Consider the following 24889-nt stretch of genomic DNA (forward strand, 5'->3'; position numbering starts at 1 on the left):
AGCTTGACAGCTGACATGCAGGAGGATGCATTCATGGCATAAGAGACCAATAGGGTCTCTGCTGTCATAAATACCCTGCCTGTTGGCAAATTTTTTTTAAATGTATTTTCTTTCCACTTTAAACTTACAGAAAACATTTTTTTTTTCCTTTTGGCAATTTACATGAATAAATAAAAGCTTATCTTTATAAGCACCTTTCTCACTGGTAAATGGTTTGTCTCAACCCTGTAAACTGATATGCCCGGAAGAGAACTTGTCTTTTTGAAAAACAACAGACTTACTGGCCAGATCACCAGGTGAAAATAGAAGAAAGAAAAAACCTAATGCAGCCAATACACCTAGAATTGGCAAGCTGCAATATAATTAATGTTTGCTTTTGGCTTTAATGCCTTTTAGTAACAAAGCTAAGCTTTACCCCTGCTTAGTAGCATACCAAAAACTGCACAGTATTTTTCAGTGCCCGTGGTTTACACAACACTACTACATCATCAAAGTTATTACAAAAATAAACACTTTATTACATTTTCCAGATGTCATATACATGATAGCAGCTCACACTGGCAATATCATAAACTGGACATAAAACATACAAACACAGCACAAAAAATGCTTTCGGAATTGTGGATTATCATTGCAAATGGTTATCAAAATTCTTTGTTAAGTTTAACATTTGGCTGTGTGTTTAAGTGTAATCAGACTTGGATGAACTCTCCAGAACATTTATTAAACATTTCCAGTACTTTCAAATTCAGTTGGATTTCAACATCAGAAACATGTATTCTCCTTTACTATTTGTTCTGTAGCAGATAGATGAAAAATTCTGGAATTCCGAATTGATGGGAAGAACCTAATCAGTTACTGATCATTACTTTTGTATATTTAAACAAATCAAAATTGAATATAATGACCTATTGTTCCCAATTGGAGTAAAATGTCAGTGATAACAAACAAGAGAAATAGATTCCAAAACTGATCTCCTTGTCAATACCTAATAATATTTATCACATAAATGGATGGAGGGCGAACCCATTCCAATAAAGAGATGACTGCTGTCTAAACTAGCCAAGAGGAATGGTGCTAAGGTTTCTACAAAATGGAAGGTGCTGCGACATCTCACATTGCTGTATCTCTATGAAATTGCAACCATTTAGGCTCCTGAACAAATAATAATCCTGTCAGATCACTGGAACTTCATAGACATAGCTCAGGCCACAATATAACATCCAGTATGTGTGGCATCTATTTTATCAAAACATAGGCACCAGGGACCCTTTACATAATGGTACATACATACTGATGATTACTACCTTCCAAATCCATCTGCTCAAGAAAATTGCTTAAAATCAGATTTTCTCCTAAGCACTCGCCATCTATATGGGATCTGATTGTCTAAAATTGAACCCTCACAGTCCTGAGCAATCTACCTTTATTTAACTTTCATACTCCCTGTCCCACAACCAGTAGTGGAAAGAGGAATAGAAATAGAAGTGTCCAAACCTCAAAGCAGAGATGACATAAGTCCCCCACCGTCTCTCTTTACTGTCATTATTGTTACCTGCACATTTAAGCACCATATAACAATTACAGAGAAAATATTGAACTGGGGACCTGAAAGGTTTGAAAGGATCAGCAATAAAAAAAAAAACTAAGGTCCATGTCCCACCCCCTGTAATTGCTGGCCTATGTATAGTCCATTTGGGCACCTTTAGCTTCACCTTTCCTGGAATTGTTTTAAACTTAGAAATCCATAATGCCTAAACTTAAGGAGCCAAGGCATAAACCCAATTAAGGCAGATATCTAAAAGCTTGTCCACAAAAAATGGTTTAAAAGTAGAGTTGTTACTAATAAACAACTATATTATTTGCTTCATTGTTTGCTGTAGTTTCTGTGCACAGTGATTTTGATTATCTTTTCATCACAAAGGGTTAAAAAAAAGTGGATTTTGCAAGTTTCCTCCTGACTGCTTAGACAGCTGATGTTCTGTCATCCTGGGACATGTGAACAAAAATGAAGTGAAACTAGTATCTGGGAGTGCAAACTATCAGTCATAAAATTGTGGCAGGCAAGATTTTCGTCTTTCCAAGACAAAAGAATTGAAAACATACGAAGAATCTTGCAATCAATCAGCTTATCTAATTGATGTTTCTTTGCAAGTCCAAAAAAAAAAAAAAAAGGAATTGGTTGTAAATAGAGAGTACAGAATATTGGCAATTTCATATACAAGGCCAGTTGAGCCCAATTGAGCCCTCCGGTAATTTACTTGTTATGCAGCTAGGCTGCATAGATAATGGCATTTTTGTTATTATTCCTCAATGTATGTGTGCTGGACTGTAAAAGCTTTCGGTATCAGTGGCACACGTAAGCGCCAGACCACTGCTCTCTCAGAGCAAAGCGGTCTGGGTCTCCTGCTGTCTCATGCTCTTCCTGCGCAGCACTCCAATCAACAACACGTATGATCCCTAAGCAGTGCTGTTGATTGAAACAGCTTGCAGAGGGAGCTTTGGACCACTGATGGCTTGGATTGCTGCACCTAAAAGACAGTGGTCCGGCTCTCAGTTGTGCTGCTGGCACAGGCAGCTTCTATGCTTCGAAACACCTGAAAGATCTAGCATATAATTGTTTTGTATAACTTTAAAACAAAAAACTTTAAAAAACCCAATAAAATTTAATTTTGTGAAACAAAACACCTTAGGCAGATCAGTGTAAAGGATTGTGGTAATACCCATTAAATGATTGGCTGAGCCCTATCCAACAGGCTGTACCCAACAGTGCAGCTAAAACAGCCCCCACCACTGCCTATAGAGTGCATGGAACTTTCTTGGTTGACATTTCAACTGAGCTAAGCCTATTCTCTGCATGTCTTTCCTTTTATATTGCCTTTATGGTTGGATTATGTTTAAGATATGGCCTCTAAGAGCAACAAAATTTGCATCATAAGAGCCTACCTTAATATACATCATATTCAGACAGACTTCAGTGTTACACAATCGCTGGTAAACTTCCTGTGTCCACATTAATATTATACAGGATTTATATAGCGCCAACAGTTTGCTCAGCGCTTTACAATATAACGGGAGACAATACAGCAACAATACAGTTCAATACAAGAGGGTTAGGAGGGCCCTGCTCCTTGGAGCTTACAATCTAGGAGCTTCAGATGAACTCCCCTAGCTATCGGTATCAAGCTTTCCGCACTGCTTTTAACCTTATTGCCTAACTGGCTATCTCTGTTCCTGACAAAACAAATCACTGAGAATTATTTAAAATAATAATTTTACTATATGAGATGATTAGTACTGACAGGGAGCCAATCCAGTTTGTAGAGACCAATGTCATCATTGGTGTGAAACAAGATACAGTGGTGTCACTATTAAACCGCTGTTTATTAAGAGCAAGGGAGTGTTCACGAAATATATTTTCACTTTAATATTTTATTTTCATCTATTCACTATATTTTATTTTCATCTATTCACTACAGACATGTGGTTGCTGTATTTATTGGTTGTGATGTTTCTTTAAATCCAACAATCTATATTTAAGTGTAATTTACGCAGACAAAACTAAGACATCATTGAAAAAAACCTGAGTTCAGAGAATATATAATACAAAAAGATACTATTTCCTTCAAGATATGTTCCATATATACATATATTATATGTTCTATTATATTTTCTGCTGATCGACTACATTAGTACAGTGCATATAAAGGCAAGAAATAAACAAAATTGGATGAAACCTCATTTGGTGCAACCAATCCAATTTTGCTGTGTTTTTTGTAAATCGTCTTCGGTTAGCCCTATTTACCAAAGACCCTGAAGAAAGTGTAGTTCTTTTTGCCTGTGGCAACCAAACATCTTTCTTTTCTACAGTGCAGATCAGAATTTGAAAGGAAAGATCTATGTGGTTGATATGGCCAAAGAACACAATCCTTTTTCCAGATACTAAAAAAAAAAAAAGACCCCTACTGTAGGGTCCATAAACTCAGAAAAAAAATACTCTGTGTGCTCCAAGGGATTCTGGGAAACCAGCTCCCTCTCTGAATTACCCATGACATAAAGCTGCAGGTTCTGCTAGAATTATTAGAGTGAACATTTTTTCAAAGTATACGCCAAAACAAGATAATTGCACTTCATGGTTTAGAGCTATGACATATTCAGACAAAAGAGCCGTTAAAGAACCATAACTTATAGAGTCCCATAATACACAAGAAAGCAACAGAACAAATATAGATTAACGGCGAGCAGATTCCATTTTGTACATCAGAAAGTGGTACATAGTCCCCCATGTTCACACAGTGATTAACTTCAGTGTGCATTTGATCGCTTGATTGTGCGCTAGGTAACTTTTGTTGTTCTTGTGTGCATCTCCTAGCTGAGGTATATACTGCCCTTCAAGACCTCGACAGTGACGTGTATCTAAGAACAAAGAGTTTATAGACAAACCACAACATCATCACACATTAAATGAAGTCCTCAGAAAATGTTTAAGGTTTTTCAGCTTACTATGGTTCATCTAAACATTTTTAAAAACGAGTAGATTTTGCATTTAGAGCCTCATTTTCTTGGTTTATAACACTCTCGACACCCTTTGCTTCCAGAGGCTCTACATACAAATGGTCATCCGGTGTATCAACGTCAATGTTTAAGTCATTATTTCGGCACCATACTTGAGAGGATTTGCCTTTTTTCAGAGCGTTGCCGTTGGTTTCGGCGTAAGGGACAAGCTCCTGGCTGCAGCAGAGATAAGAGTCACAGTTCTTGGAAATACAGGGGTTGCTGCAAGCTAAGGAGACCTCCTTCTCTTTAATAAACTCAGCCTGAAGAGTGACAGCATGGACCCCAGCTGAATGAAAGACCTTTCGAATGCTGCGATTGGATGCCAGGTAGTCGTTGAGGCTCTGAAACTTAACGTGAAGTGTTGCAATGTTCTTTCCACTTGCCAGTTCCCATATGTGGATTTCATGGATACTTTTCACCCCTGGGATTAATGATATTTTGCTACCTATAGAATAAGAAAAAAATTAGATTAAATTAAAGATATTTTGAGAAGCAGCTGGTTTAAATGACCAGAGCAGTCACTTGGTTGATGTCATTGCAATTAAACAAAATTATGATTTTTTCTTAAAGTGTTACTAAACCCACAACAGTAAAATCAGTCATATATGCGGTAAAGCATGCTTGTTATGCTCACTGTGGAACCTAATGGGTTAATCCTCTGCATTGCGAAAAAATACTCTTTGATCCTGACTTCTTTGATCCTCCCCTTCTTTCAATAGCCACCTCTTATCTCCTAATAAGACATATCATGTGGAGTCACTCTGCACTTGCTCAGTTTGGTGTGTATTGCTAGTGAGTTTCTTTTTTCTCTTGGGAGAGTGCATGTGATCAGCACTAGAACAATCAGCACTGTCCAGACAGAGGTAAGGGGTTCTGCATCCTCCTAGAGCAAAATGAAAACTCCTCCTATAAGCTTTAATCAGTGCTCAGCAGGACACTTATAGAAGTCACAAGACTGCTCTAACTGCTGATGAGAAAAGGTATTTAGCAGTTTATATTTACTAAAATAATTGCATTTCCATGCTCTTTGTACTGTGGGAGACCAGATATAGTGCATGCAGGGTCCTGGGTTTAGTAACATTTTACAATCTATCAAAGTGACATTGAGAGAAAGTAGTAATTTGATGGATACTGCTGGCCCTACAAATGTTCTTTGAAATATATCCATATACTGAAGGTTGAAGGCTGTCTGTGCTGATCATCTTCTGTACAAATAAACAGAAAGTCGTTCCCGATTTCGATCTATCCCCTCCCTTTATCTCTCTAAGTATGATCTTCTAAATATACTGTACATTTGGAATTGTTGGTAGACATCTGCATACACTGTCTAGTCTGACAGTGACCAGTTGGAAGTTTCCAACTGATCCAGTTGATCAGTGGTTTAATATCAGAACAAGTCAGAATGTGGAGGTGTGGGCAGCTGGAAAGAAGGTGAACATACAAACTTTAAATAAATAAATTGTAAAGTGAAAGGTGCAGCACCCCAAACAGATAAAAGAAATAAACAAAATCAATCATTAAGATAATTAATGTGCAAATAGTTTACAAAAATGTGAAAGTCCAAGTCTGTGATATGTAAATTAAAAAAAACAAAAATGTGATAACAATCCACCATACAGAGATTATCACTGGTCCTGCTTGTCCACCACCATCTATGGACTCACCAGACATCTAGCCACAAATGAATGCAGAAAACACAGCCTCTGTCGTACATCAACTCTTACTTCTAAAGGACAACAATCTTCAGCAGTTCTACAATTCTCCACCAGGGGAGACCCAACCAGGAAGGGTACTGTATAAAAAACAGCTCACCACACTGAGCCAAAATAATGTAAACTGGCCGCCAAACCGGAAACCAAGGCATGCCGTCAACATGTAGGCTCCTCCCAACATGCTTCATGTACCCTTCCTGGTTGGGTCACCCCTTGGTGGAGAATTGTGGAACTGCATGATCAACAATGATCAATTGTTTGATTATTGTTCACGAATGTGACTTTTGGAAACAAAAACAGTTCTCCAGTACAATTGGAAATGTCTACATATAATGACTATCCATATCAGCTTATTATCAGATCACCTGGAATAATCAGACACTAAAGCCTGTTGTTTCCATCCAATATGTTCATCTTCTAAGCAGTGGTTGCAGGTGTAAGGTTTAGTGCACTAACAGAGATTATTATTTTGTGCCTGCCAATCCACTTCAAAAGTACATGTGATCAAGTGTAGAGAATCTGTGAGCTTGTTAACCACTTCAAGTCCGGGCCAATTTTCAGCTTTCAACTCTGTCACACTTTGAACGACAATGGCGCGATCATGCAACACTGTACCCATATGAATTTTTTGGCATTTTTTTTGAGACAGATAAAACTTTATTTTGGTGGTATTTATTCACCACTGGGATTTTTATTTTTTTTCTATATAAATGAAAAAGTCCAAAAATTAAAAAAAAAAAAAGTTATTCTCATAAAATTTGGCAAATAAATAATCTTTCTTCATAAATATTGGCCAAAATGTATTCATCTATCTTTTTAGTAAAAACAAAATATCCCAAATTAGTTTATAAACAAAAATTTTAATTTTTCTAAAAACTTTACATTTTTATTTTTTATATTATTATGTTTTTTTGTTTTTAATATACTGTCACCCTAGCAGTACAGTGTCACTATGGTGACACTGTACTACTTGTGGGGGGTGATGAAAATTTTTTTTTTAACACTAATTGCTTTTGCACCCATAAAGGCTGTAAGACAAATAATTTCTCCTTCTCTCTGGCTGCGTTCCTGCAGCCATTGAGAAATACTGTGCGAGCTGTGATTGGTCACAGCTTGTCACATGGTACAAGGCTGTTGTGAATAGCCTTGTACCATGTGAGCTCTGTGATCATTCATGGATTTCACAAGTAGTAAGCAATGATGTCAGGAAGTGACATCTTGTTTACTACTATTCATGTGATCACTGATTAGCCAATCAGAGATCACGTGAATCGGGACCTCACACAGAGGTCCCATACAGCGGGCACCTCCCGTAGAGGTCCAGACACAGCGGGCACCGATCGCGGTGCTGCGCGCTCCCAGGGAGTGCGCACAGGCAATGGCTGCGGGGGAACGTTTAGAAATGTCCACCCTAATCGGCAGAACTTCTGTATGGCCATTTATCAACATGGGCCGGACGGGAAGAGGTTAAGTCAAACTGTGCTTAGTGAATATACAATCTGTCCAAGTACCAGGTCACTCTATTACTCAAGAAAGAGCAATACAAAATGCCTCTTGCCACAAAGTGTGATGGGTGAACTTCTTGGCTCTGCAAATTAACAAAGTCTGCATGGAGATACCTGGATGTGCCTATGTTATGGTCCTGTACCCAGTTGAGAAGGTTTTTTGTGTCTGTGGGCTTTCTTATAGATAATCTGAGGAGTGCGAATGAAGGATGTGAACATCATTGAGCTGCTCAATCAATTTAAAACTAGCATAACAGGTCCAAAATGTGAATTGCCCCACTTGCTGACAGGGGCAGCCTAGCAAATATGTTACCTCAAGGCACCTCAATACCACAGCCCTCTTGTGTCTATATGCACAGATACTGGGACATAGATGGTAATGCATACATTGACAGTAACCTTACCAGGAAGCTACCCCATCCCTCTCTTTTGTACAATAACCTATCAGACCCCTGAGCTGCATAAGAGAGATGACAACCCCAATATGAGTGCAAAATGCAACAGCCATCATTTTATGACACATTCTGAGTGTCTACTGCAGGCCTTCAAATTTCCACTCGCCTGCTCGCATTTCGCGAGTGGAAACAACATGGGAGCAAGGGCCAGATCAATCAAACAGCCGATGGATATGGAGCAGGGTGCCGGCACCAGTGGCGGAATAAGCTTTCAGGCATTTAGGCACTCACACACTACCCAAGGGCCCAGAGTCCTTAGGAGGTCCTATGACAGGCTCCTGAAGGATGAGGAGGGATGCAGGGTGGATTGTACAAGCGTGCTCCGAGTCCGGTCCGGTGAGAGGAAAGAGAGACTAACAGAGCCCAAGGAGGAGGACACTTCACAGACTGGTGAGAACTCAGCATGTAATAGTGGGAGGAAGGGGGAGAAATGTCTGTGACCGGAGTGCTGAGAAACAGTGTGACAGGCTGAGAGAGCCAGAGGGGAGACGTGTGTGTGTGTATGTGTGCGGCGGTGTGTGTGTGCTTGTCTGTGTGTTTATGTGTGTGTGTGTGTGTGTGTATGTATGTGTGTCTGTATGTGTATGTATGTATGTGTGTGTGTCTGTATGTATGTATGTGTGTATGTATGTATATATGTGTGTATGTATGTGTATCTGTGTATGTATGTGTGTGTGAGTATGTGATGGTGGTGGGGGCTCAGTATTTACTTTATATAGTACGGGGCCCTGTGTGTGTGCTTTGGGGGGGAGCGCATTGTACCATAATGGAGACCATGTGTTCTAAGAGGGGGGTTGTGTGCTCATAACCTCAAATAATGGGGGGATGGTGCCATAATTGTGAGTAGCAGAAATACCAATCACGCCCCTTTTTTGCCCCCTCCCCCACCTCTTTTTCTCTCACCCCCTTCTCTCTCTCACCCCCTCCTTTCTTTTTTTTGAAATGGGGGTAGAGGACATGGCTATGGGGGTGGGGGTGAAGGAGGGTATATATTTATTTCTGTAACTGTATTCTGCATAAAACATTTAACAGTGTCATTTAATGAGAGAATTTACGAGGGCGCGTTTAGGGGAGAGATTAGGGGCATGGCATGGTAGTGGATGGGTGGAGCAACTGGTGGCGAGTAACTCCTAAGGCCTGACTAGTAGCTCAGGACTTGAAATTTTAAGCCCTGGTCTACTGTACATTTAAAGCAGGGTTATTCCACTGGGGTTCCACATAACCCTGGAAGTCCCCAGGAGGTTTCAACACTCCATCATTGCAGCAGATTTATATCTAGCCAGAAGTGGCTTTAGTGTTCTTCTTAACCACTTTGCCCCGGCGCCTCCCGGCCCTTTAAGAGTTTCAGAAGCCAGGAGGCAGGTGGGGTTTTAGGGTCATATGACTGCCGTGATTCGCCATCACGGCGGTCACATGATCGGAAAAGGTCCCGCACGAAAGGGGAGATTGGGACCTTTCTGTGAGTCGCGGACACGTGCTGGGAGCACGCAGAGCGTGCATTCTCAGCACATACGTATTTTCTAATTGCACGCAAATATGCGGCCACTCGACGTCAAGGTCCAGACACTGAAAAGTCACATATTTGTGTGCGCTTGGCGTCAAGGGGCTAAGCTATCGCTCTTTCAAGTGCTGGGTATCAATGGGCAGACTGGTAGCAGACCCATGTAAATTGCTGAGTTCCAGCTCCTGATATCCTGACATCCTCACATTGAGTCAGCAGCACAGAACAACAGTTCACACTGAGGCAGCCACATGAGATGAGAAAAACAGTTCACCTATAAAGCCACATACACATGATGAGAATATCGAACGAATGATCGTCCGCTTTTTTTGCATGCTAGTTTCATATCGAAAGTGAAGAGGTTACTAAAGTTACGAAAAATTCTTGTCCGACAGAATAAAAATTTTAAAACACTGTAATGTATTGTATTTGTACTGTATCTTCGGACAAAAATTGTACAATCTTGTACCGTGCGAGAAAAATTTTCATGTTTGCCCCATTCATATAATTTTGGATGAAAGCTGTGTACTAACAATTAGATTATCGTACGTTGGTTTAAAAAGTGGTATTTTTCACATGATTTTCTGATTGTAAGGTAGGTAACAGTATTCTCTCCCTACTCTGTGCACCACTTGCTACTTTGGTAACATGGACATATCTTATTAGATATTGTTTGACAGACATCAGACACTAAATGATATATATATATATATATATATATATATATATATATATATAAACCTGCGCTAATGAAAATAAATGATCAATAATCAAAAATAAAGTGTATAATATATAGCAGTTGAACACAAAAACCCTGATACTAGGCAATAAACAAACATCACTTGGCATTGATTGGCAGATCAATGCCTAATCATGTTTGCTTACATGTGAGTGCAACCGTACTTTAACTAAATGCTGTGATTATGGTTTTACACTATGTGAAGTGCTCTTTCTTTGCATGTTTCCCACTAAGAGTCCAAGCCTTGTCCTGAGTGGTTTAGCTACCCTAATTAAGGTCCATTGTTTGGAAGATCTTTATCTGCTCTTTTGGTGATCTAGAGGAGGATTCAAGTGACTGGCTTTCTGGGTTGTTTAACAAAGTGTGGTGATTGACCACTCTTAACAGGGGGTCATGCCTTTCCGGTGAGCCTTCTGTATGAGTGGTTGATGACACAGCAACTGTCCTTGGATTTCTTTTTTTTATTTTTATTTTTATCTGATATTCTATATTTTTTATTTTTATCTGATCACAGCCTCTGGGACTTTTCCTTTAATTTTGGATGGACTATTTTCTGACACAATTTTCAGTTTTCCTATGATTATTTGTCACTTTAAGCGCTGCACTTTTATGTATTTAGACATCAGACGCTAACACTTTTTTTCTTCACACAGTCAAAACAATCTCTCTCTCCTCAACATTTCACCATTTAGCTCCACACATGGTTAAATAATTTGTATTTTAATTCTGCTGAGACTGGAATAAGTCAAGCTATCTTACAAAAGCATGTTGAAAAAAATTCAGCTGTCAATGAAATATCTTTCCAAAAATTCTAGGCATGTGAACTCCTTTGATTAAGGGGGAAATTTACTGGAGCAATTACCCACCAAAACCAATATAATTTTTCCAGGGTAGGTTACAATGTGTAAGCCGATTTCCAACTCATTAATGTGTTTTGCACTGAACATCAAACACAGGGGTAAATATTTTAAACCTTTACAATTATTATATCTAAAACCACCGGTCACACTAACATTTCATGAGCTGTAGATCAGAAATTCTTTCCCAAGATCTCAGGAATTTTTCAAGGGTTCCTCAAGAGTAAGAAATTTGGGAAAGGCTGATTAACTAGCTAGTCTTAAAAACTAGCAGGAGGATCATTGGGTACACACAAGCTTGGTAAAATTTTAAACAGCCCTACAGGCAGATAAGGGATAAAAGTAATTTCAACATTTACAGTAATCTCTGAGTATCAGAAACAATGGTCATTGCTTGCAGAGTTGTCCAAACACAGTGAACAAAAGCCTAGTGTTACTTTTTTGCTCTAATGAAAAAGAAAAAGTCCACCAAACAGTATGTAAACCTAAAAGTCATTATTAAAGTGTTACTAAACCCAGGACCCTTCATTCACTATATCTGGTCTTCCACAGTACATGGAAATGCAAATATTTTGTACATATAAACTGTTAAACACCTGTTATCATCAGCAGTTAGAGCAGTATTGTGACTTCTATCAGTGTCCAGCAGAGCACAAGTTAAAGCTTGTAGGAGGAGTTTTCATTCTCCTCTGACCAGAGGTGTATCATGAAATCAGTGGGACCATGTGCAAGATCAAAAGTGGGCCCTAGGCAGTGCTAAAGAAAAAATGTGGTGAAAAGTGGGTGTGGTTTAGACTGCACTTAAAAATTGGGTGTGGCTTAAAAAGGGTGTGGTTAAACAGTGTCTGAGATGACTTACACAGTGCAGAATGTGGTAATGTTAAATAGGGAATGTACAGGGTGGAGTGTATGGCAGTGGGTAGTATGTACAGGGAAGGAGTGCGGAGTGAATGGCAGTACACTCACCTCCCCCTTGAAATGCATAAAAAATGCATCCGTGTTGTGGTTTTGATGCAGTTTGAGTCACATGTCCTGTGTAAAACACACTGCAAACGTGGTAAAATCGCTGCAAAAACCCATATGTGTTTTTAGCACTTTTTTGCTGTGGATCAGTGTGAAAGTAGCATTACTGTTTCTTAAAAGTGTTATTTAACCACTTCCCATCCAGCCCATGTACATAAACGGCCGGACAGGAGCAGTGCAGGAGCGGATTTCCGTTCACAAATTTACATAAAATATAAATTTTAGGCATTTACAGCCTGTGTGTGCGCTCCCTGGGAGCGCACAGCACTGCGATCCGATGCCCGCTGTGCCCTTCCTGACATCATTGCTTACTACTTGTGAAATATGTGAATGATCACAGAGGTCACATGGTACAAGGCTATTCACAACAGCCTTGTACCATGTGACAAACTGTGACCAATCACAGTTTGCACAGTATTTCTCAACGGCTGCAAGAATGCAGTCAGAGAGGAGAAATGATTGCTTTTACAGCCTTTATGGGTGTAAAAGCAATCAGTGTAAAAAAAAAAAAAATCTTTATCACCCCCCACAAGTAGTACAGTGTCACTATGGTACAGTATGTTTAAAACAAATAAAAAAAAAAAAAAAAAAATGTAAATAATTTTTTTTTAAATTATAATTTTTGGTTATAAACTAATTTGTTTTTTTTTTTGTTTTTTTTACTAAAAAGATAACTGACTCAATTTTGGCCAAGATTTATGAAGAAAAATTATTTATTTGCTAAATTTTATAAGAAAAACACTTTTTTTCAAACTTTTTGGACTTTTTCATTTATATAGCGAAAAAAAATTTAAATCCCAGTGGTGAATAAATACCACCAAAATAAAGTTTTATCTGTCTCAAAAAATGCTAAAAAAACACATATGGGTACAGTGTTGCATGACCGCACAATTGTCATTCAAAATGTGACAGCACTGAAAGCTGAAAATTGGCCTGGACAGGAAGGGGGTAAAAGTGTCCATACTTGAAGTGGTTAATTCTGCAGTCCTGCAAACAGGTGGGAATTAGCTAGTTCATGGGCATTCATATTGTAATACAGCTCATCTTGAGGAATATGTAAACAAAGACACGAGCTTATTCTTCAAGGTTATATGGGATCACCAGATATCAGTTCAGAAGCACAGATCACATATCTTCTGCATGTGAACTGGGCTGTTTTTGTGCTTATGAGGATTTATTTCCTGGTATGGAAACAAAGGCACATAGAGAACGGCCAGCTGAGAACAGAGAAATAACTCAAGTGATTATTCTCCTAATGCTTCATTCCGGTAAACAGTTTTATGATGATGAACTAATAATGAACATGGCACCTCCCATAATTAGTGAAGGCATTATTTATATGGATCAGCACACAAAAGGAGGCTTGTCTGGCTGTAATGCCAATCATTAATAACATGGCCATATCTCCTGCCCAGAAATACCAATCTTTAATGCACAGCTTGGCATGGTTTGACAAGGTAGTTTTATTTAAGGGCCAACTCGACCCAAAACTAAAATACACAGGTGGGCTAAAAAAAAGCTCGCAGGTTCTTGTTTTTAATTGGTGACTCCAACCGGGCAGCCTTGTAATGGACTTCGTGAATAGATGTAACTACTACAAGGGTTATGTCTTGCTGCTGGGATCCTAACGACTAAGAATTCAGCCAGTTATTCCGAATATTCTGGAATAGCAGGTTTAGGTCGGCATATAGCCCTGTAGCACTGGGGTCCTAGGTTCAGTTTTATCCAGAAAACACCTTTATGAAGTTTTATGTTTTATCTAAGTCTGTGTAGGTTTGCTTTTGATGTTCCAGTTTAATTGTCCAACTCAAAAAGATTTTAAATCTGTTTAAAATGAATCTGCTTATATTTTGCTTTCCTTGGCTCCTCGCTCCCTCTTTCATCGACATGCTAATGACATTTGTTTGGTAAAACCTTTCCGATTTCATACCTAGTAACATCATCACTGGGTCTCTGTGTTTTTATGTAATGAACACAAATCATGGCTGGTGGGAGGGGTCCGCAGAGTTCTGTACCTATCTTCCTAAAAACATCACAGCGCCTTGTCTTGGTGCTCCTCTCAATCCTTAATCATGATGCAAGCAGTGGGATGGCTCTTGGGAGAGGTTGTGCAAATATCAGAATGCTCTGATGGGTGGATGTAAGTCAGTCTGGAGGAGCGGGTGCTTCTAGGCAGGCTGAATTTACATGCAGACCATGCTAGGTAATGCCACATGTGATGCTGATTCTCCATGACTGAAAGAACTGAAATCCAGTTAACCTGTTAGCGCCGAACGCACGCAAATATGTGGCCTCTTGGTGGCCATGGTGCCGAGGGGCCGCAAATTTGTGTAAACAAAGGACGTGCCAAGACAGCGCGCCGTGTACGCTCCCGCCACATTTACCGTCGCCTCACGGAAAGATCTCGATCACTACTAGTGGTTGGCAGCTTTCCAATCAGGTTGCCGCTGCAACAGCCAATCACGGCGGTCACATGACCCTAAACCCCGCCCCACCTCCTGGTGTCACAAACCCCTTAACCCTTTGAGGACCATAAGATTACGGAACGCCAAAAGAATCAATTTTTGGTTTTTAAAGTTCGTACACATCAGTTGCTGTAACTAAGCCATTTCATGAAATAATTAGCAAAAAGCTAGATCCATTTGTTGATAAGAACTAATATTTTGACTCAAACCAAAAAAAAAAAAAAGTATTTTAAGTTCTTAATCAGATGATACAGGCAATTAAAAACATGGGACAAATGCGTCCCTTGGTCCTCAAAGGGTTAAAGGCCAGGGAGGCACCGGCACCAAGGGATTGATAGAAAGGACCAGACCAGGACAGTAAGGCTGGAGAGGAAAGAACTAGATGTTGCCTCCAGCAACGGAATGAGGCGTGCTCTATTTGATTTTCTGCATCTTCTAATGCACACTGTAAAAAATTCACAGTGTGCAGTGAAATCAGAATGGGCAATTTCCACATAGGAGAGGAGCCTTTATAACTGTGCAAGGCTGAAGATAAGGCTGGAGCCCAGCTTTAAGTAATCTGAAAATGATGATACTATATAAATTCTGATAATAAATAAACACAAGTAATATTAATTAAATCCTCTCCACATGTAAAAGAACGTTTCTTACCAATGTCACCAACATTAACATCCTCAGGGACCATTTGAAGTAATATAGTGCCTGTTTCCTTGATGAGGGGGAAAGCAGAGTATAATATGATGGCCACCATGATTACAGTAAGGCTGGGATCAACGTAGCACTGCCAGTTGCAGAGTTCTTCTTTTTTCAAAGGCTTGACATAAAATATGATTGCAGCCACCACAACAACCACTGACCCCAATGCATCTCCCATAACATGAAGAAGGACACCTGCAGGAGAAAGAAAGAAAGAAAGAAAGAAAGAAAGAAAGAAAGAGAAAGAAAGAAAGAAAATCAAACATTTAATTACATTTTTTACATTTCTCTAAGTTCACTCAAAGCTGGGATTTCTGTTTTTGATAGTATCTTACAATGCATTGATCTTGGGTCCCTTGATCCCTGCACCTTGGTGAGAATTGAATCTGTTTATTTACCTAAATCTCTACATCTGCCTTCTGTAAACCCCTGACCATCAGCAGTCATCCCTGGAAGAAGACAGGGAAAGGCAGGGATTGTGTAAACCGTATCTACTGTACTGAACAGTGCTGTCAATCTAACTCATGGACCTTTCAGAATGGAGAAGAGTGATCAAGCTCCACTGCATTCTCTTTTCTAACTTTTTGTAAGGTTGTACCATGAGTTATCTATAACTCATAGTACACTAACGTGATATTCACTAGGAAGGACGGTCCTTACATTTGTGGTCATTGGGAAGATTCCCACCCTGATGGATAGTTAAAATGATCATCGTTGTTAATCTAACGTATGTTGTGTTTTCAATCTAACACATGCATCTCTCAGAATGGAGGAGGGAGCACATGGATTACCTCATTAAAGTGGCAGTAAATTCCTTTTTTGAACTTGTACCTTATTATAGGCTTACCTGTAGCTACAGTGAATATCTCCTAACTTGCGGTGTTTAGGAGATATTTACGCTGGATGCAACCGGTGACATTACCGGCGCATGTACTCTGAAGGGACAGCATACTGTGCCGTCCCTTCACAGCTCTGTACCGTAAACCGTGATTCCCATGCGCAAGTGCAGGAGTGACATCATCGTGGTTCAGCCATTTAAAGGGCTTCCCGGAAGGAAGACCAGGAGAAGATAGAAGCCCTGTCAGCGGTGACAGCGCACCACTGGAGGACTTTGTTCTAAGGTTAGTATTCTATGCATACTTGCACATTATGCCATTGCCTTGCAGGTGGATTTTTTAATTTTCTTAAATGTAGCGGTTTACTACTACTTTATTGATCTGCTCTCCAGTTGTAATCCTGGGCCAAGCTCTACTAAAGCCTTTCTCAACCTTTTCAACATGGAGGAACCCTTAAAATAACTTTCCGTGCTAAGGGGACGCCTGCTAATAATTACTATAATTCGCAGTACGTATATTAGCCTGATGGTCACTAGGAAGGATGGTCCTTGGATTTGTGCTCATTGGGAAGAATCCCACCCTTGTGGATACCTAAAAAGATCATTGTTGTTATTCTAACGCATCAAACTTGCAGTATGTTGTGCTTTCAATCTAATGCATGGACCTCTCAGAATGGAGGAGAGAGCACAGGGATTACTTCATTAATGATCTGTTCTCCAGTTGCAATCCTGGACCAAGCTGTACTAAAGCCTTTCTCAACCTTTTCAACATGGTGGAATCCTTAAAATAAATTTCCGGGCTAAGGGGACACCTGCTAATATTTACTATATAATTCACAGTACGTATATTAGCCTGATGGTCGCTAGGAAGGATGGTCCTTGGATTTGTGCTCATTGGGAAGAATCCCACCCTTGTGGATACCTAAAAAGATCATTGTTGTTATTCTAACGCATCAAACTTGCAGTATGTTGTGCTTTCAATCTAATGCATGGACCTCTCAGAATGGAGGAGAGAGCACAGAGATTACTTCATTGATGATCTGTTCTCCAGTTGCAATCCTGGACCAAGCTCTACTGAAGCCTTTCTGAACCTTTTTAACATGGAGGAACCCTTAAAATAACTTTTTGGGCAAAGGGAATGCCTGCTAATAATTACTATATCTATAATTCACGGCATGGTCACTAAGAAGGATGCTCCTTACATCTGAAGAGAATCCCACCCTTACTGACAGCTAAACAAAAAACACTACTGCCAGTGGTTGCTCATCAAAAAAATAGAAGTTGATCATAACTCAAGGAACCCCTAGCAACCTCGGGAGAAACCCTATGGTTTCATGGAAGGCTGCCCTACTGCTTTGATTTCAGTACAGAAAAGTGAGATTGGGGGCCTGGCTATGCTGTCTCTTAAGAATGCTGGATTGTAAAACTGGCAGCACACCATTTTAAAGCCTTTAAAAGTAAGAAAGGTCCCCTGGGCAGTGTGAAACGCATCAGGATGTATGGATTTATGAAGCGGTGTAAGGCTGAAGCCATCTCACACATTAACAACACAGACTGGACTGGGAGAGGTTATTTTTCTAAGTATGCTACACACTACTGGATGGTAATATTTCATGCTGGCACCCCATTCCTGAGCACCAATGGGACAATACATACCTTCCTTATTTGCTTAGAGAGACACTACAAGTACACAAAGGTCTCCTATATGTACATTCTGTGTATTTTGCTCCATTTTTGTCAGCACATCTGTTTTCATGATCTTTACCTCTCATGTTTAGGGCTGCTGCATTCTTATTCTTGGACTTCTCATCCTCCAGATCAGAATCCTGTTCCTCTAGAGAGTCACCTGTAGCCAAAGAAGAAACGCTGTGTTGTGTATAAGTTCTACAAACAGAAGAAACACCAGTTTTTCAAAGATCAGCTGTGCCAATGACAATACAATAACAGTGTCCATTCATCGCTAATGTCATTAAAAGCTAGTTCCACTCAAAATTGATAGATCTATGATGGTCAAAGAGTTGAATCACCCCCTGGCTTAATATATCACTCAGAGTTTATGCTGAGCTTCCACTATGGAGGTTTTGTATCTGCCAACTGCTACAACGCCAGTGAAGGATCTCTCTGTCAGAGCTGGATTTCCCAACTATTTATTGGCTGCTATGAAGAACCCATCCAGGGAACCAAGCTACACTAGTTTTTGATAACCGCAAATGAACTGGGAACTGCTGCAGAGGTAACTCACCACTTGAGCCCCCCAGAGATAAGGGAAGTCTTGTGAATCAACTTGCTGCCACACGAATAGGAGTTTTGGGTGGAAGAGGCATTAAAATGCTTTAATGTAAAACTATAGTCAGTATGAAAGAGTTAAAGTGGTTCCAAAGGCTCAAGGTGCAGCATTACCCCCAGCCCCCCCTAATATTCACCTAAGCCCCCTCTCAATCCAGCGATGTGCATTGGAGTCTCGGCTGTCTTGGGACTCCCTCTTCTCATTGGCTGAAACAGAAGCAGCTCCCACTGCTGTCAATCACAGCCAGTGAGCCAACAAGAAGAAAGAGGGGGCGGGGCCGAGCCACGGCTCCATGTGTGAATGGACACATGGAGCAGCAGGTGCCCCCATAACAAGCTGCTTGCTGTGGGAGCACCCAACATGAGGGAGGGTTCAGGAGAGCCTGCGGGGGACCCAAGAAAAGAAGGATCCAGGCAGCTCTGTGCAAAACCACTGCACACAGCAGGTAAGTATAACATGTTTGTTGTTATGAAAAAAAACCCATAAGCCTTTAGAATCACTTCAAAGAGGTATTGAACCCATAAGAAAACATTCATTATATTGCAGCTTGCCAATTCTTAAATTTGATGGCTAGATTCTTTTTCTTTTTTAGGCTTTCTTTCTTTTATTTTCATCTGGTGATCGGGTTAGAGACAAACCCTTTATCACTGACAGGGGTGCTTCTAATGATAAACTTTGATTTATTTAGGTACAACCTTTATCTCAAAAGGAACAGAAATGTTGTTATAACTGGCTATACAATGTTAGGTAGATTTCAGCATTAATTTGTTAGTGTTTCTAAATCTGCTAGTAGATCTAACACTCCCTTTCCCCAGACTGACAATGCTGCTGTCCAAAAGACAGGGTACTCTAATGCAGGAGGTTTGTTACTGGCCAGATCAACAGGTAAAAACAGAGGGACAAACACATAAAAAGAATACTAATGCAGCCACCACATCCAATGACTGGTAAGCTGCAATATATTACATTTTTGGTTAGGGGTTTAATACCACTTTAAGGTTACTTTCACACTGATCTGTTATAAAAACATGGTAAAAATGAATATGCATTTTTACCACGTTTTTACCACATTTGCATTTTTCACAGGAGTCAAAAAATGCATCAAATGCATCGCGGGTGTGTTTTTGCCATGTTTTCAATGCATTTCAATGGGGAGATTTTTGGAAAGTTTTTTAAAAAATGCAAGCAGGATTTTACTAAACGCAGGGGACCAGCAACGGATCAGAGTGGAGAGTTCCATAAAATTACATGGTCACGTCTTTCTTTGGCTTTTTTTAATGCGAAAGCGGAAGAAAAACAGATCAGTGTGAAAGTAATCTCAAGCATCTGTCAGTTTTTTGCTTTTACCTGTCTCACCACTGGAGAAATTCACCCTCATTTGTCCTGGTGTTTATTGTCATAGGAGCAGAAAGTGATAGGAAATCCCAAATATTACATTTGTGACTGGAACAGGATAAGAGGTAAAATCCTCCAATGAGAACATCTATTACAGTGACAATTACCAAAAGGGGGATTTCCCTCAAGTTGGGGAGATTTTACACTCACTTCCCATTATGTCTTTTGGAACAGGAAGTAAATAGGAAGTAAAGAGAAGCATGAGGTAAAAAAAACAATCATACTCACCTAGGAGGATTCAGCATTGGTCCGATGCTGCATTTGTCCCACATCACCTCTAAAACCGGGAACTGAGCAATCAAAAACTACTGATTGCTCAGTTCTCGGTCTTCAGAGAGCAGAGAACTGGAGATTGTCAGTCAATGCTTTTTGCTCTGCCCCTCCAATGCTCACTGTATTGCCGGGCTGTGGAGGGGACAGGAGCGGCTGGATAGGGCTCTCAGTAGCTCGCTGAGAAGCTAAGCAAGCTGCCATTCAGGGATCTGGGTGGATCCCAACATTACAGTTGGGGTCCCTTCAGAATCTGGATGGGCTAAATGATGTCAGCCAACAGCAGACTTTAGCCTGCTGTTGGCTGAATACAGGTCACAGGAGTGCAGAACTAAATCCTGGGACCCCCAGAAGTATAGCCAAAAGATCTTTGGCCCTACTTCTCCTTTACATCTCTTAAATGAGGACACAGAAAGCCATAAAACCTGACAGAGGTTCTAACATTTCCACACCTTACCCAAATCTAAAAAAGTAGAATGCTTAGTCTGGAGATATACTTTAAAAACAAAGAGTCATAAAACTCAAGAAAATGGCACATACAAAGGACAGATCCCATAATGTGACAGCAAGATCCCAAACTTCTGGAGCTCTCAAAGTGGTGAGTCAACTTGGTACATGGACCTATGATTATGGGGCTTGAAATTAGCCAAATTTGAACCTTTTGGAGACATTCATCATGTGGATCCGGAAGTACTATACGCCTCATTCGTAAAGCTGGTGCTTACTCCTCCAGAAATGGTAAGTGGAAACTTTTCTAGTATAACTTTGGCTGGTTACTCAATGGTGACAGATACACTTTCCAGAAACATTTTGGCAGAGCAGCCAGGAATACGGAAGAGAAAACATGCAAAGTGTAATACCCCGCTGCAAGCTATCAGCAATCATCTTCCATTGATCAGGCTTCCATAAACACATAATGTATTCTATTCCATATAAGTATATACACATATTATATACATGCAAATTCTGCTTGTGTCTCTGTGTTAATGGTTGCATATCAGCCACCACATGTGAAGTCTGCAAGTTAAGGTAAGATAAGGATATCTAACCATTCATGAAGTCATTAACCCTTAGACCTCAGATATGACTCATGAAACTGATCATACTCCAAGGTCACAGCAAGCTACATAGTACATGTTATCTGACTTGAGTATCATTACAGTCCATAGTACATTAAAAAGCATGTTTTTGTAGAAACACAAGTCCCAGCAGAACCTGATGTCTGGTTGGCATGCTGGAACTTATTTTAACAGTGGTACATGAAGATTGGTTCATCCAATGACCAATATAGATGACAAAATCTGAGGGGTAGGTAGAAGTGGCCAAAAGAGTCAGCTACCCCAGACTCAGTGATGATTGGAGGTCAATATCAGATAAAAAAAAAAACATTGACAGCTAAACCTGATCCTTACGAAAATTATTGGGTATTTTTTTAAGAAGGAACTTGACTCATGTAGTTATCATTACTTGCCATTGCATTCTTTATTTTTAATAGAGATGGCTTAAAATAAGTCACATGGCTGAAAATAACAATCATTAGGGAAAACAAAACACATTTTCCCGTAATACATTAAGCCTGGATTTGAACTTGAGAACAGGACCTGACATAATAAATGCTTGGCATTTGTCTATAATGGGGTCAACCCTAAATGTTTTTTGGGCATGGGGGGCAAAATTACAAATACTGTGCTCATAAGTCAAAAATACCTACTTAAATCTCTGACCCACAGTAATGGCCAAATCTGGTTAAAATAGACATGAAACTAATGGATTGTGTACGGGACAAAATCTAGGAGTGTATGAAGGCCACAACTGCCATTGGATGATCACATCTTAGCAGGTTGAAAAGATATAGATGACCCATATGGCCCAATTATTAGCAGATTAGGTCTAAAAGCACCTCATCGACCAATAATATGTGTGTATGGGCATATTTATTCAACTCAAGGCCTCAGTTGCCCATTGGTGCCCCTTTAAAAGCCCACTACCCAAACCCCCTGGTGAAATAACCGAAAGGCACCTGCTCGGTCGTGGTCCTCGCTCTCCGCCCCTTGCATATCTGCCACATAGGGAGTGACATTCAGTTGGTCATTGGATGATCTTTTAGGGTTCTCTGGATCCTTTGTTTTTCTGCATCTCCGCATGCATGCTCCATAGTCCTGGAAGACCAGCAGACCCACAATGTTCACCGCCAGACCCAGGGCACCTACGATTAGTACCAGCTCTGGGTCGTCAATCTTCTCTGGCTTGGCCAGCCGCAGCACCGAGTCCACAAGGATGGTAAAACAAAGGGCAGTCAAGAAGACAGCATTGCACAGAGCACCCACCACCTCAGCCCGGGCATAGCCATAGGTGACCCGAGGCCCCCGTTTCTTGCGACGAGAGACGCGGCTGGCGGTAAGGCCCACACATAGTGAGATGAGGTCAGACAGCATATTGAAAGAGTCTGAAATGAGGGCGATGGAGTTGCCCAAGTAGCCAGATACCAGCTCTGCCACAAAGAAGATAACTGTGATAACCAGCATGAAGATCAGCCGGCAGGTTTTCCCAGTGTAGCGCCCCATGGCAGCAAGGAGGGATGATAGTCAGTGCTAGGAAAAAAGAAGGTCTCAAAGGGTCAGCGGGACCACAGATTGGGTCACTGTCAGCTCTGTACCTTATTAGTGGTTGTGATTGCTCTGCAGATTCTGCAGCTACTGAGCATATGGCACCAGGAACCAAGCAGTATGCAAGCCAGCGTGAGCTGTCTACTGAGCAGTGAACTCAAGTCTTGTATCTGCAATCAATTTAAAGGAGCCAAACACACCAGGCAGTACTAAAATGTCACGTATATAATGTCAGTACTGTTTCTAAACATTAAGCAGGATCAAACAGCACTGCCTACTGAAACAGTAGGACCATACAGCACTGCCTGATAGAGGATAAGTGCAATGATGCTCAGCAGCACAGGTAGGTCAGCAGTGGGATCTCACAGTGCAGGAAGGTAGGTCAGCAGTGGGATCTCACAGTGCAGGAAGGTAGGTCAGCAGTGGGATCTCACAGTGCAGGAAGGTAGGTCAGCAGTAATATCTCACAGTGCAGGAAGGTAGGTGAGCAGTGAGATCTCACAGTGCAGGAAGGTAGGTGATCAGTGAGATCTCACAGTGCAGGAAGGTAGGTGAGCAGTGGGATCTCGCAGTGCAGGAAGGTAGGTCAGCAGTGGGATCTCGCAGTGCAGGAAGGTAGGTCAGCAGTGGGATCTCGCAGTGCAGGAAGGTAGGTCAGCAGTGAGATCTCGCAGTGCAGGAAGGTAGGTCAGCAGTAGGTTCTTGCAGTGTAGTGAGGTAGAACAGCAGTGGAATTTGGACGTGCAGAAAGGTAGATCAGCAGCTGGAACTTGCAGTGCAGGAAGGTAGGTGAGCAGTGGGGTCTTGCAGTGCAGGAAGGTAGGTGAGCAGTGGGGTCTTGCAGTGCAGGAAGGTAGGTGAGCAGTGGGGTCTTGCAGTACAAATGTATCAGCGGCTCCCTCAGTCACTTCTTCACGTGGTGTCACCAGGCTGAGCGCTGCAATTTATATAGACTGAGCCGAGGGCTCCAAGCTGTGCCGGAGTGATGTCACCGCCCAGCCCGGCCGCTCCTATTTTCCAGGACAGCGGCACGTACTCAGCACGGTGTCAGCTCCATGTGACTCCTCCCATCATACCTGACCGAGTGCACTCATCACTGCATGTCACCGGACTGTCCGTACCCCAGGATCATCACCCCGTACAGGATTACATCAACCCCGTGCAATCCATTCACCGGCTAGTGTACGCTGGACTGAAACATTTCTGTCCAATGTGTCAGCATGTGTATCTCTATCTATCTATCTATCTATCTATCTATCTATCTATCTATCTATATCTATATATATATGTACACATACAACCAGGGGCAGACTGACAACTCATGGGGCCCCCGGGCAATAAGGGATCATGGGGCCCCTGTGTCCTTGTCCAAACTCAAAAAAGCCTATGATAAAGGTACCAGGGGCATCTCATGGGGCCCCTTACTAACCCCAGGCCCTCAATAGGGGATCATGGGGCCCCTGTGTCCTTGTCCAAACTAAAAAAAACCTATGAAAAAGCTACCAGGGGCACCTCGTGGGGCCCCCTACTGACCCCGGGCCCTCGTGCAGTGCCGGAGGTTCCAAATGGTCAGTCCGCCCCTGCATACAATACACTATCTTGCCAAAAGTCTTAGTCTGTGGGGTTCAATATTGAGTTGGCCCACCCTTTGCAGCTATAACAGCTTCAACTCTTCTGCGAAGGCTGTCCACAAGGTTTAGGAGTGTGTCTATGGGAAGGTTTGACCATTCTTCCAGAAGCGCATTTATGAGGTCAGGCACTGATGTTGGATGAGAAGGCCTGGCTTGCAGTCTCCGCTCTAATTCATCCCAAAGGTGTTCTATCGGGTTGAGGTCAGGACTCTGTGCAGGCCAGGCAAGTTCCTTATTTTCTGCACTGGTGTGCAGTCATGTTGGAACAGGAAGTTGCAATCCCCAAACTGTTCCCACAAAGTTGGGAGCATGAAATTGTCCAAAATGTCTTGGTATGCTGATGCCTTAAGACTTC

At 41.2% G+C, this 24889-nt stretch overlaps 1 protein-coding gene across 1 annotated transcript; it reads right to left on the reverse strand.

The window, feature by feature from the left end:
- Positions 1-494: 494 nt before the first annotated feature.
- SLC30A10 (solute carrier family 30 member 10) lies at positions 495-23899 on the reverse strand. Its single transcript, XM_089685018.1, has 4 exons — positions 22318-23899; positions 18111-18191; positions 15466-15705; positions 495-5002 (listed from the first exon to the last, which is right to left on the reverse strand). Exons 1-4 carry the CDS (start codon positions 22859-22861, stop codon positions 4524-4526), a joined length of 1344 nt encoding a protein of 447 aa, XP_089541144.1. The 5' UTR covers positions 22862-23899; the 3' UTR covers positions 495-4523.
- Between the last annotated feature and the right edge of the window lie 990 nt (positions 23900-24889).

The sequence above is a fragment of the Staurois parvus genome, unplaced genomic scaffold, assembly GCF_062004578.1.
Source record: "Staurois parvus isolate SC_StPar_1 unplaced genomic scaffold, SC_StPar_1.0 ptg000362l, whole genome shotgun sequence".
Lineage (NCBI taxonomy): Eukaryota > Metazoa > Chordata > Amphibia > Anura > Ranidae > Staurois > Staurois parvus.

Bases quoted from the DNA above. Each gene is read 5' to 3' on its own strand.
- SLC30A10 (XM_089685018.1), bottom strand. From the start codon at position 22,861: ATGGGGCGCTACACTGGGAAAACCTGCCGGCTGATCTTCATGCTGGTT. The intron at 18,192-22,317 runs GTGCCTTTCGGT...CTTTGGCTACAG, and splicing joins CGAGGACCACGACCGAGCAG to GTGACTCTCTAGAGGAACAG. The intron at 15,706-18,110 runs GTAAAGATCATG...TTTCTCCTGCAG, and splicing joins AGCAGCCCTAAACATGAGAG to GTGTCCTTCTTCATGTTATG.